Source organism: Psammomys obesus, unplaced genomic scaffold, assembly GCF_907164565.1.
Source record: "Psammomys obesus unplaced genomic scaffold, mPsaObe1.curated_primary_1811, whole genome shotgun sequence".
Taxonomy (NCBI): Eukaryota; Metazoa; Chordata; class Mammalia; order Rodentia; family Muridae; genus Psammomys; species Psammomys obesus.
In genome coordinates this window covers 38,270,990-38,285,769 of record NW_026596079.1, presented here as the reverse complement: position 1 = coordinate 38,285,769, position 14,780 = coordinate 38,270,990, and the positions used below count along the sequence as shown (strand labels likewise).

The following is a 14,780-nucleotide window of genomic DNA, read 5'->3' as shown; positions in this document are numbered from 1 at the left end:
TTTCTTTCTTTCTTTCTTTCTTTCTTTCTTTCTTTCTTTCTTTCTTTCTTTCTTTCTTTTCTTTTCTTTTTTCTTACTTTGGCTTTAATATGTCTCTGGCAGAAGGAATTTTTAGAGAAATATGAGGAAATAGCTGGCAACAGGCTAAGCATATTTTATTGAGGAGAAACTTACTTATTTTTAAAGCAAAATTGTTAGAAAGAGATATTCTATGGAGGTTTGATCTTGGGGACAAAATGTTTTTTCATGTTTTTAGAACCATCCCTGTAAATTTCCATCTCTGTTTTAATGTTTATATGATGTAAATATATAGATTTTGTGCTATCTTTTCAAAAATGGTGCTGGAGAGAAAATGATGGTATTCCAAGATTATAAATATTGTTTTTATTTTCTTAGATAAGGGCATGAGATAAGAGCCATACCCAAGCTTTCCAAATACAAGACCTGGGCTGAGCCCACAGGGTTTCTATCTAAACTATCTATAGGTCTAGGCCTGGAAGCTTCTAGCCTGTATTTGGATCTTGAAGGCTTAAACTTGCAGTCTCCATTTGCTAGGCTAGGCCTACAATGTTTTCAGCTTCTGAGACTTAACTGCTGAATAAATTCACCCTTTCTAGTTCTTTCTTGACTGTGGCTGGCTCAGGGTCAAGTCAACGCAGCTGTTCTGGTTTGAAACCCCTCTCCAAGCTGACTGATTCAAACTGGCCTCTCTCCACTACTCACTAAATTGTTCTATTTGGAAAAACTGCCTCTGAACTCCAGGAACTGACCTGCACCAACTCAGTTGTATTCACCATACTGTAGTGTACTCTACTGTATTCCCAAACTGAATTGTCTCCACGAACTCTCTACTCTCTCGCTGCATTGTTCTTAAGTAGCTCCTCTTTCCTGCGAGGTGGGGATGTCCTATCTCTGACTCATTCTGTCAGATCTTTCTTAGATTTGTCAGTTTGTCTGCCCCTCAGTTAGATTTCAGTGTTGAGGATTAAAGGTGTGTACTAGGATGTGATCCCTGACCAGAGCAACCGTGTTGCTGGATTAATATTCCTCTGTAAAAGATGACTTTTATCTGTGTGAAGAAAATCTGCAAGAGTCCAATTTGTACAATTATTCTGATCTTAAAGTATTAAGGAAAAAAGTATCTGTCTTCAAGAGAATACTTTTTATAAGTGAGCAGTGGGGCTGACTAATCATAATTGAAAGCAATGAGCGATTGATAGAGATAGCCAAGAAGGAACACACAGGTGTGTGCAGTTTTCTCTGTGAGAAGGAACATGCTGTTAGTTGAAAGCTAATTCTTTTAAAGTTGTCTTCATTAAGTCAGATGGGAATGTGCATCATGTAGAAATAATTGGTGTCTGTTTTCCGCTTTATGTCCAGATATATGTGTCAGGGTTCTATCTCTATCTCTATTGGCAAGTAAACATTCAGGAGTTATGTAAGAAGTACTCTTTACCCCAACAATTGCTGTATCAAAGCTTCCTAAATTTATTTTGTAATTAGTTAGTTTTACAAAGTTGTTACTCTCCTGTTTCAGTTTTTCAGGTGTGGGCCTCTGTACTCAACTCCCCACATTGAAATAAAATATAATTTATTTGTTTTTTGTTTGAGCTAGTAGTGTTCCAAACAATTCTCTAAGGTTTACAGTGAATTGTTTGTTAGGGAAAATCCTCTAGCAACGGCTTCATTTGTACTGCTACTTTTCTGAGTTTTTCGGTGACTAATAGAAGTATAGCTTTTGATTTTGAAGATGCTTATATTTTCAATAAATAGCCTGTCTTTAATTCATCCTCTCTTGTTTGAAGTGATAGTCTCCTCCACATACCTCGAAGAGATAAATTCTCTAATTACTCTTAAAGGCAATAAATTAGTTCAACATATTTTCATTAGCTGTGAGCTAAGGGATTGGTGGGATCAAGACCTACTCATGAAAGTACAATTGTGACGCCTTTTGCTACTTCAGAGTAGTATTCTAGAAAGTTATGAGTGTATTTTTTAGAGTAAGACATAAATAAGAAAATTGTGAAAATTACATTTTCGATAAGCTATTAATTATGTAATATACTTAGTTTCAACACAGAGTGACACATTCCTATATTTAATTTCATAAATATTGAGTAGCTTTTGTTAATCTGGCACTGGGATAACTTGACAAAAATGATAATTCTTACTAGTAAAATTCATACATTAGCATGTAAAAACAGAATAAGCATTAAATAATCTTAAATGTCATAATATTTGAATATCCTAACTAGATGTTGATAGGTGATTAAACTAGCTCGTTTTAGGCATTGGTACTGACAACACCTGCACGTCAGAAGGCTTCAAGTGTTTCCTAGGGTGGACAGGCTCCACATTCTTGAGACAGGACAACTGGGTAAAACTGAAAGAATGTTTCTAAGTCAGGGCTCGTGATTAGTGTGGTGAAGTCTGAAGGAGAGGGTAACACCAAACTGGGCTACATAGTGAAAACGTAACTGACTTCTGCCTAAAGAAAGAAGAATAAGGGTAGGGGGAGGAATAGTGACTAAGAGGAAGCTTTGATATTAATCAGTCCATTGGAATGACTGTGAATTTTTCGAGGCTTTGAAATTTGGAAGAAGCATAATGTACTTTGCCAGTATTGGTTACTTGATTTTATCTGAACTGTGGACTTCATCTGGTTGTATTTTATCATTATTTAATATCTTTTTGGAAAGTAATTATTGAATTTTTATTTGTTTCTTTTGTGAGAGTCTATAAATCTCATAGGTTTTTAAAAAATGACTGTATTGCTGGGTGTGGTGGCTCATACCTAATTTGTGCACTACGGAGGCAAAGGCAGGTGGGTCTCTCTGCAAGTTCTAGCTTGGTCCATGTAGTTAATTCTAGGACATCTAGGGCTATAATATAAATATATATTCTTTTAATGTTATTTGAAATGATTTAGATACAGGTTTTCAAAAGTATAAATGTTAACTTTTAGGTAATCTTTTTTTTTTTTTTTAAGCAGAGAATGTTTTGTTTTAAGATTTAGTATTTATTGTGTATACCATGTTGTATTTGCATGTACACCTGCATGCCAGAAGAGGGCACCAGATTTCATTATAGATGGTTGTGAGCCACCATGTGGCTGCTGGGAATTGAACTCAGGACCTCTGGAAGAACAGCCAGTGTTCTTAACCTCTGAGCCACCTCTCCAGCCCCTAGATAATTGGGTTTTGATTGTAAGGAAACTATTGACTTTGTCTTTATTTTTTGGGGGTATCAGATTTTAGGCAATGAGATGGAGATGTTTAAAATATAAATTAAATGAACAAAAATTGGATTTATACTCAGTGTTTAACCAAATTCTTAGTTCATGGAACAAAATTTTGTGGGAGGAAACTGTCATTTTGGTTTTTTTTTTTTTTTAAACTTACTTAAATCTGGAGAAGTCATGGAATGACAAAAGCTGAAAAGCAGACTTATTAATCAATTATAATAATATTGAATTCTGTCATTTTAAAAAGTGTAGGGGAAAGTATGGTTATGTAGGGGAAAGTGGTTTATAAAGCTGACAGTTTTAAGTTTAGTGTGCAGAAATGCTTTGGATCCGGATTGTGTTTGGTTCAGTATTGTGAGGCCCTAATCAGCTAAGTACTATAATCCTCCTTCGAGTACATTCTTACTTGACCTGGAGCTATATACAGCCACATAGTAACAGTATTAAAAATAAACTTTCCTTAACAGGCCCATCATTATCATATTGGATGGCTTCCTCCTTGAATGAGTGCTCTTTTATGTGTAACTTCCAGCAGTTGAGTTTTGTAATCAAATGATTGCAGGCAAAGACAGTCTTTCAGATCATCTGATTAAGGATGGCTCCTATGATTTTGCTAGGGTTAGAAGGATTAAGAGAAAGCACTGCCTGGCATAATGTTGATGTATTTTCATCAGCGTGATGCTTCATGCTCGACAGATGTCCGTTGCTTGAACAAAGGTAAAAATAAAAACACTAAATATTGTTATTTGTAAAATTTTCATGCTTTTTATAAGTATAAATTGCTTGGTTAAGCTTTTTAAAAGGGAACTATAGGCATGGTATGTATCTATTGCATGTTCCATATGATCATATGCTTTGGTTAAATTTTCGATGTATTATAGTTTAAAAACTTTGAATTTTGACTTTGGGAAATTATATCTAAACTATATAGTCAGCATTATATAACTTCATGAAGTATTCTTTTCATTCAGTGTTGCAATATCCATGTTTTACAAAGCATTAAAAAATATGGAGATATGCAGATTTTTGAATCTTTGAATGTCATCTATATAGTCTTACATTTTTAAAATGACAGTTATTAAATATAAAAAGATGGTGTTTTTCTGGTTTATTTTAATGTTCAGCAAATATAATGTTCAGTATATTTTATTTGTAAAATAGTTGTTTTTAAAATGATCTTTACCAATAAGGAATTTTAGTTGGAATAAATAGCTAATGCTAGTTGTAATATAAAAATTCAAATTTATAGAGTGACTTTCAGCATCATTGGAATTCTTAAAGTCTCATATATTATTAGGTAATAGTTAAAAACACACAAATATTAAGGCTTATCTTTTCATGTGTTCTGTCCTTGTCCTTACAGAAGTTTTCAAATTCTGTTGCTGTATTTTAAGAGATTTGATGGATGATTGGTAAATATGTTCAGTGTCATTGGCGCTATCATTAACACAAACTATTTAAGATGGCCATTGGAAATAACAATAAAAGCAGGAAGAATAATAAGCAATATATAAACAGAAACTGCATCTGAAATATTAGAAGTATAACAAATTTGAAAAAAGTTATGTTTTTGCCATTTTCTCATTAATCATCATTTTGCAGAAATGAAGTTTTAAGTAGTTAGTTTGTAGGTTTTCCTACTCCAATCATTATGCATAGTCAGATAAGCATTTATAGTAAACCACTTTGGTGCTTTATACAAGCAGAATATTTAGAAAAAAGATCTCCTAAGCAGTGACAGAAAAGCTACTTGTTAAGTTAGGATTTAGGATATTTCAAAAGTGACTTTGTATTAATGAATCCTATTAAGAATCCTATTATGGTCAAAGAAAAAAAAGAATTCTGGCCAATTTGGTTTAATAGTGAGAAGTAGGCATATATATATATATATATGTGTGTGTGTGTGTGTGTGTGTGTGTGTATGTGTGTGTGTATGTATATATATATATGTATATATGTACATTGGAATATAAGTACATGCTGATATATCAGGAAATAGGAATATACAGAATGCATAAGAGAAAAATTTAAGGTACTATATAGTATCATATATATTTTATTAGAAAAATGTGTATTTTTGGCTTGTGTCTTTTAATTACCCAGAATCTTTGAATCATTATCCTAGAACCTTCTAGATAAATTGCTTTGAATTATGACTTCAGGGTTGAATGTTGTTAAATGCTTTATTATTCTCTTAGAGAAATTGATATATTATTGTTTATTTTGGTTATCATTTTTCCCTGAGAATAACAAATACTAAAGCTTATTTTATAAAACATTATACAGGCTGGTATCAATATACACATTAGACATACTTGAATTTTAATGGAATTTTCTTAGTTCCTGAAAATACAGTAGGATTTAAGAACATATAAATTTTAAAATTTAAAAGATAGTATATATGAGCTAATTCATTATGTACTTCGTAGGGGACTTCTTGTCACAATATTTTTACTATGTTAGATTAACATAGTAGATAGTAGCTCATTTATCTTCAAGGGTCTCACCTGGCTCTGATGGAGTTTTAATATACGTTAGTGTAGTAACCCTCCCAATTTGAGTTTTCAATCACTATCCCATTTTTACCTAGTCCAGTAGAAATTATCGTGTGTACTCTGGTTCACATGCTTCAGTCATATTTCATAATCTTTACAACAAATGATTGCTTCAGTATTGAATTTAAGTTTCCTGTAGAATGATTATTTAAAAAAAAACAAAAAACAGTTTTAGCCAGGACTCTATATTAATGATCTTTCCTTTGGAACTGAATTCTGTAATTGGAGGTCTTTTTTTTTTTTTTTTTTTTTTTAATTTGTTGCTTATAGTTAGATTCCTCTGTTAAGACTCACTGTATTTACTTTATACTTATTTTCAAAACGTTCATGTTTTTACCTTGAGGTAAGAATAAATTATCTTTCTCAATACTTCTGTACTGCATGATTCTAATTATTCTACTGGAAATCCTTAATACTTTAAGCTTTATTTAAGCAAATTAATGTGATGAGGCTTTGGTATCACTGTTATAAGATTTTAGTCCCTGGTTCCTGAGAAACTGGAAGAGGATCTTAGGAGCATTCAGGTTCTTAAGATCAGGGGCAATAGTTTTTCACTCATTTATTTGCTTCTCATCTATAATTCAGTGTGCAACATTAGTACTTACCCAGTATATCTTTATTAAAATAATCTGAGTCAGGGTGTGTAATCTATATCTCTTATTTGAAAATACAGACTTGCTGAGATTAGGTGCATAACCACAACTAAAAAATTCAGATTCAGTAACTACGCTGTAATTTTCATGGTACACTCTTACTGTAATGGAGTTTTTTTCTTTTTAATCATTTGTATAAAAATAATGCCAAAAGTAAATTTAATGGTATACAACGTGCTTGCATGACACATGTGTGCACACACAGACACACAGACACCCATGGTGTTGTATAGGTTAATATTATAATATTATAGTATTTTTATATAGTATAAGCTATTTGTACTATATTATAATTATATAGTATAAGCTATCTCTTTCACAGGAGGAAAGACCAAAAAAATCTACATGAATTTATGCATCTACCTGGCAGTGAATCAGTAAAGTCTAAAAAATTTTAAATGTCTTCTCATAGTGTTATTCTTTGGTTCTAGAAAAAGAAGTCCATCAGTGTCCAGGGATCAAAATCGAAGATACGACCAAAGTGAAGACAGAGAGGAATATTCACAGTATGTTCCTTCAGATAGCACAATGCCTCGATCTCCATCAGACTATGCTGATAGACGACCTCAACGTGAACCTCAGTTTTATGAAGAGCCTGACCATTTAAGTTACAGGGATTCTAACAGGAGAGGCCATCGACATTCCAAAGAGTATGTTGCAGATGACGAGGATGTGGAGAGCAGAGATGAGTATGAGAGGCAAAGGAGAGAGGAGGAGTACCAGGCACGCTACAGAAGTGACCCAAACTTGGCCCGGTATCCGGTAAAGCCACAACCCTATGAGGAACAAATGCGGATCCACGCAGAAGTGTCCCGAGCGCGACACGAGAGAAGGCACAGCGATGTTTCTTTAGCAAATGCTGAACTAGAAGATTCCAGGATTTCTCTGCTGCGGATGGACAGACCGTCAAGGCAGAGATCTATATCTGAACGTAGAGCTGCGATGGAAAACCAACGCTCTTACTCCATGGAAAGAACTCGAGAGGCTCAGGGACCAAGTTCATATTCTGAAAGGACCACAAATCATAGTCCTCCCACCCCCCGGAGGAGCCCCATCCCCGTGGATAGAGACATGCGGCGGGCCGACTCTCTACGGAAGCAGCACCACTTAGACCCCAGCTCTGCTGCGAGGAAAGCCAAACGAGAGAAAATGGAGACAATGTTAAGGAATGATTCTTTGAGCTCGGACCAGTCAGAGTCAGTGAGGCCGCCTCCACCAAGGCCTCATAAATCAAAGAAAGGAGGTAAAATGCGCCAGGTTTCACTGAGCAGCTCAGAGGAGGAGCTGGCGTCCACCCCCGAATACACAAGCTGTGATGACGTTGAGATTGAAAGCGAGAGTGTGAGTGAGAAAGGTAAGCTCTCCAGGCACACACTTCACAGCCGTCCGCCACGCACGGGCTTTCTGGCTGTGGACTTCTCGGTCAACATTCAGTAGCTACTTCTCCTTGTGGTTCACGTATTTTAAAGGTGTTTGGCCATGTGAGAAAGACCCTAAATTATAAAAACGGAGTGCCTCTTGTTACCTGTGGGTAAAAAGCCTTGTTTTAAAAATGCTTTCTTGCTTTGTTCCTTAGGTTTCCTTGCATCATTAGATGGCACCGTATATTTACACATACCTAATAGTTCCAGTTTTAAATATAACATTTTTTTGCATTTCTTTATAAAAGTAGCAATGGGTTTACAATACAACATTTGAAACATTGTTCAGGTATTTTAAAGCATAAAATACCACCTTTCTTAAAACAAAAACAAACCAAATTGCTGTTAAACTTAGGATTCAACCCTTTTCTCTGAATGTAGACGTTTCAGATTTATGAATTTAGTATACATTGTAAAATAACTTTGTATCCTTTTTTCAAATGCTGTAATTATAAGCCTATTTTCAATTCATTTAGTATTCTTTAGAAATTTCAGTGGCTGCACTGTTGTTCTATCATAAGAATATCACGAGGTAAATATTAACTTGTTTGAAGTGTAGAAATTTCTTCTAAATGCTTACTTAATAATTTTTTGCCTACTTATCTGATTGTGTATATGTGTGTGTGTTTAGATTTTGGAGTTTTAAAACTTTAATATTTTAGAATTGCTTTCTAAAAAGGTTCTTAACATTTTTTCTGCTGTTGTCATATGCTTGAACTTTTTATTTCAAAGCACCTTTTTTTTTTTTTTTTGTCTACTAAACAGGCCATAAAAATACTATATCTCATCTGAATTTTATTGTGATATGAATGTTTAACATTCAGTATCTTCTATGAGTCATTTGTTCATCCCTTTATTCCTTCTGGTGACTTCCTTCTGGATTGTTACTAGTTTTCTATAAGTGTTGTTTTATATATTAGAATTTTCTCTCATTAGCTGTTATTTGGTTAATTTGTTTCCTATTTGGATGCTTGTCTGTTAGGTTTCTTTCATCATTTGAGGACAGCAAGCTTAGCACAGCTACAGTTTCCTTTGTTGATTTTTTTTCTCATTATGCCCATGCATAGACACACTTTATTCATCTCCAAATCAATTAAGTATTAGCTGTATGTTTTCTCCTTCAAATTATTTTTAACCATTAACTTTTTGGTTTATTTTTTCTGAAATTTATTTTGGTGTATGATAAAGTATATCAGATTGGTGAGTATATAACATGAATTTTTCATTTCAACTTCTTTTTGTCAGTTTTATAATAATAGTTGGTAGTCCTTTTCTTTTTAAAATAATCAACACTAATAAGTAGAGGACCAGGAAGTTGTGAAGATTAAAACCAATATAGTGATTTATATGGTAGCAGAGATAGCTAGTTAGAAAATAAAAATCAAAAGTAGTTTCTAAACTAAACCCAGAAAAATGTTTTAAAAAAAAATAATTATGAAGACATGATGTTACTTGTAGGAAAAATGATAAACTTTTTGTCATAAATAAGGAAAATATGAATAGAGGTCATTCTATATTCCTATTTAAGAAGGCTAAATACTATAATGAAATGTACCAAACATAATGTTAGTAATAGCTACAGTCTCAATTGGATTCTTAAAATACCTTATTTAATAAAGTTAACAGCTTAATACAAACAGTAATTAAGAGTTGTAAAAAAAATTCACTTGACCAAATGCTAACAAAATATGAATAATTGGGAGTGTGTGGCTTGACAGAAAAAGTGACAGTTATCAGTGGAATTTAGTATAGTATATATATTTTAAGTACATTTTTTGAAGATTTATTTATTATTTATACAACATTCTGCCTGCACACCAGATCTTACTATAGATGGTTATGAGCCACCATGTAGTTGTTGGGACTTGAACTCAGGACCTTTAGAAGAACAGTGAGTATTCTTAACCTTTGAGCTATCACTCCAGCCCAATATAGTATATTTTAAAAGGCATGAATAATACTGTCTAAAGTCACTTCTGTACAAAAGAGGACATAAAATTTAAACAAATGGATCAGGGAAATGCATGTGCAATTGAAAAACTAAGTTACAGCCTTATTTCATAATTATTCTATTTGTGAACTGAGAAAACTGATATTATAGAAATGTAACTTCTAAAAGAGAACTGTAGGTCTCAATCAGTTTATTAAGGAACATGAAGAAATTAATTTTTTAAAGAAATAGTCTTTAATTATATTTAATGATGGTATTTTTCCCTTTTGGGTAAGTTATATATTATGATACAAATCAACCAAAATCTAATAGTAATTTTAGGTGGTTTGTTTTCTATTACAAGAGTTATATAATTTACTTATTCTTTGCTAAAATAATGCCATAATTTACTGAACAAGAGTATATCTTTACAAAACACAGAGGTATATCATTGTAATGTCTGAAAATTTTCTATGTGGTGGGCTTGTAGTGGTCTTTTGTTCAAAGTTTCTAAAGTAATGACATTAAAAACTCTCATAAAATAACTACATTTGTTAAACTCACAGGTAATACTGTTATGCACAGTACAACATATTATACAGAAGAAAATACATATCATTCACATCTATGCTCTACGCTAACTTGAACTCCTAGTGCCCACTTCTGTGTAGGGTCCTTCTTTTTGTCTATCTAAGAATTGTTTTATTGTGTTCAGGTTTTTTTGCTAATATACAGTAGTAAGAAGAAGGGTAGCAGTTGAGACCAGAGGTTTCAGAGAATATGCTTGTATCCTGTCTTGACTTTGCATCATTATGGAGACAGATTTATTTGTGAAAGGTATCAAATGTAGAAGTAAGCAATTTATAAACATAATCTTATTCTAAACATAATTATAATTCATAGCCACCTTAGGTCTTTAATGCATGGCATTCCCCCTCTAATTTTATTAGCAGCCTCTGAACATACTTTTTTTTTCCTTTGATATTTTTGTTGAAATGTCATTCTAATGAGGAGCAGTAAGATTTTGAAAGATAATCAACCTTTTGTTTGTCACCATAGGCTAGATAACTCCAAAGATTTTGTTTTACATCATGGTTTTGCCACTGTCTTTGCTTTTCTGATCCTTCTCAGTTTCTAATACATCAATCTCAGATCTTTGCAGGTAAATTTGACCCAAGTAGTCTAATTTAATTTTTTTTTATCTAATAATAGATATGTAGCATAAACTATATCATTGCAGAAAACTTCTTCTCCATCCTTATGTGAGTGTCTACTACATAGAAGATATTTCTTGCTGTCTTAATAATAAAGGTTCATCATTTAGTTTAAAACAAGCTTTGATTTTTTTTCATATAATTTGCTTTCCTTTTGGCTAGTCTTTTTTTTTTTTTTAAAAAAAACATTACTAGTACATTGATGCTTTTGACATGAATTTGATACTTAGGTTACATTTCACTATTGTGAATATATAGAATTTCACTCATTTAGAATCGTTGTCATTTTGCTTATCATATTTTATTAAGTAAGTGATGCTAATAATTATAACTTGCGAGTGGTTGTTTATTATTTGTTTAAAAGTGAAAAGGAGATTTAATAGGAAGAACATCTCCTTTTCAGTCTAAGAGATTCAGTCCTGAGTGTGTTCTTCACTGAGTATGCAGCTTTCTTCTGCCTTGTAAAACATTCTAGGTTGGGGCTGGAGAGATGGCTCAGCAGTTCCTGCAGAGGCTCTGAGTCAATTTCTATCACCCATGTGGTGGCCATTATTTGTAAATCCAGTTCTTGTACATCTGGCCTCTGCTGGCCTCTGCTGGCACGAGGCACACATGTGGGCACATAAATATGTGCCCACAGACAATCATATATGTGAAGTGAATCTAAAGTACTTAGGACTGTGTCCTTATCTTTGAATCTGTGAATAAGAATAGTAGCATATATTTTTGTGATTTGGTTACTGAAGAAATCAAATGAAACTATATGAACACATGATAATTAACAAGGAACAGGTATTCTGATCATTTTTAGAGTACTTATTTAATGTTCTATAGAAGTCAAGAATTCTACAGGATAATTCTCCAGCATTTTGGATGAATATGTAATTGTGGTTATGTGGATTGTGTTGCTGTCACCTCTTCTACAATCTGCCCTGTGTTAAAACTCCTCATTGCTGTTTAGGAAGCATATAGTGTTTAATTGGCGAGGTGTAATTTGAGCTATAATTCAATGCCTCAATAAATGTAAAGCATCTATTTTTCATTTTTCTGCCAAGAACTTTTTCCGTGCCTATTATTTAGAAGGTGTTGGATTGGATCCAGTGGAGAATGTAGAGGTAAATAGCATTCTTTCTCACCTCAAGAACTTAAGACTAAAATCCCTAGATACATAAACTTCAGCAGAGTCATTGGTTCCGTACTCTAATTTTTCTGTGCACCATTTGTCGTAGAATACTTATCTATTATTTTAGTTCCATGTGATATACTTACTTTTCAGATTAAGTTAATTACCTGCCCTGTTTGTGTTCATCTAGGCAATTATAAACTGATTGAAGTAAATCTTTAATGCTGATGCCACAGTGATTCTAACTTTACCTATTTAATGTTATTCTCAAAGTTTGGGTGTTTTTCATAAAGTTTATAACATACTTTTTACTTTGTTACTGTTGTTTCTTTAATCATCACGTTGGTAGTTGGTTCTAGACAACTGTATTTTATGAGACTGTCTTACACAGTCTGTTTCACAGCACCCCTAGCCCCTGCTTCCTGGGTGTCAGTCACACTGCAGGCCACCCATGACAGCCATAAATATGACCAGACACTGCCAGTCCTTTATGGAAGAGAGTTCATACCCTTATTCCCCACCTCCCTGGCCTTCTTTCTACTTTCCTTCCCTTTCTCCTTATTGATATGGTCACAACTAGTACATATTAAAAAGATTCTTCTAAAGTGGAGCTAAGCAGAAAAATACCAGACAAATTCACAGAGAAGGATAGTAATTCTGTAACACATTTGTCATGTGTTTTTGTGTGTGTATGCATATGTGTAAGTATGTTCTATAGTCTGACCATGTAAAATTACAAAAGCATCCCTTGTTATCTGCAAGGAATTGTTCTAGGACACTGCAGTCAGGCACCGTAATATGCAAATGCCTAAGTTTTTAATTTGAAATGACTATATTTGCATACAACCTGTTTACATCATCCTGTACCTTATAAATCTTGAAACATATGATGTATATGTACTCGCATAGTGTTAAAGTGTTTTATGATGAATAATGACAAGGACATATGTCAATATGTGATCATGGTAGGCACAATCAAAAATATTTTCATTCTCAGTTGTTTGTCTTTATGATTAGAATCTTCAGATAGAGAGTTGTTTCATAGCGTGGATCAGTGTCAATTACCTACCTCCTGTGTGGGATCTCTGTGACCGACTTGGGGCTGTGGTTTTCCTGTCACTCTCTTCTAGACCTAGAGTCAGGGTTAGGCCTGGTGTTTGGTTACTAATTAATTGATGTATTATTTATATTATACTTTATTAAATTTATTTTAATCATTATGTGGCATATTTTAACTTCATTCCATAGTTCTATTATTAATCATTTTCCTAACCACATGAAGACATTCTTTTGAAGCATTTATGTTCAATGTGGCATGTTTTAGCTTTCTTTCCAGTGCTTCGTGCTACTGATTTTTACATGTTTGTTAAAGGCCTTTTTTTTTTTTTGTCTTAGTTGAAAAGTTTTGAAGAGATTAGGTTAGCAAATTCAATAATTCGTGCTTATAGTAGTGTCCTAAGCCATAAATTAGAAAATGCTTCTTTGAATTATTAGGTTTAAAAAATTAAGCAAAATATACTTTCATTTTTAAAAGTACTGTTAATAAAGGTAGAAAGATTGCATATTTTCCTTTCAGAAAGAAGCGAGTGTTTTTAAGCTGTCAGATACAAAAGGTGTTAACTTATATTACTCCCAATTTAGGCCTCAATATCAATTCTGAAAATTATCCTCTTACATAATTTCACATTTCTTATAGTCTTTAGAAGATTGACTATATAATTATAAAACTGAGGCTACTAAAAAGTTAGTATATTAATAAATTCAAGAAAGAATTAATTTATGATAATTGAGGTAATGAAGCATGTAAAGAAATCTAAACCATGTGGACTCAAAATTATTTGTGGAAGTTTTGAAAATGAGACTTTTTCAATTTCTAGGTAGCTACTTGCCAATGACTTATATAAGAGAAATACTTTTAGAAGTCAAAGACTTATTGCCATATGTATTAACTTTGTTGGCAAATAATTTTATGCTAAGTAGTTATATCAGTTGTACTGTTATCCTGGACTTTCACTTTTGAATAAACAGAACTCAAATGAAGCTACATAGATATAACTAGGTATGCTGTTCATTTACTAGACAGCATTATGAAATCATTGTAGCATGTTTTTAAAAAGTACATGTGAACTCAAGTCTAGATACCTATCATGAAAATTTTTTGAAAGTGTCATTTTATATATGTTGGTATTTTGCCTGCATTATACCTGTGCAGCACATGCATGTGTGGTGGGTGCAGAAACCAGAAAAGGACTTGGGTTCTCTGGAACCAGAGTTACAGATACTTTTGAGAACCATGTGGGTGCTGGTAAGCAAACCCAGATCCTCTAGAAGCGCAGACAGTGCTTTTAGCTGCTGAGCCATCTCTCTAGTCCCCCAGAGTCTTCTCATTAAATGTTTGACATCATTTAATGGTAGCATTTCTTCTATTCTAAGGACACAGTGGCCACTGTTCTTAGGTGTTCATTTCAGTTCCTAAAGGCTGCTTACAGGTCCTTTCCACATGGTCTTCCCATCACAGCTGCTTAGCAAGTCAGCAAAGCAAGTATCTACAGGCAGCTTGATGATACAGTGATGCCCTGCCACCTTAGGAGCAAATCACAGCTCCCATAAAAAGAGAGGAAGATCATACTGAGTGTATGT

At 33.4% G+C, this 14,780-nt stretch overlaps 1 protein-coding gene across 20 annotated transcripts in view; it reads left to right on the top strand.

Moving 5' to 3' along the window:
- Rims2 (regulating synaptic membrane exocytosis 2) overlaps window positions 1-14,780 on the top strand; it is a 483,148-nt gene that overhangs the window by 213,941 nt on the left and 254,427 nt on the right. For all 20 annotated transcript variants that reach the window (XM_055626244.1, XM_055626246.1, XM_055626245.1 and 17 more), the window contains one exon: window positions 6,884-7,806. In XM_055626244.1, coding sequence (XP_055482219.1) covers window positions 6,884-7,806 — 923 coding nt within the window. The remainder of the gene's footprint in view (window positions 1-6,883; window positions 7,807-14,780) is intronic.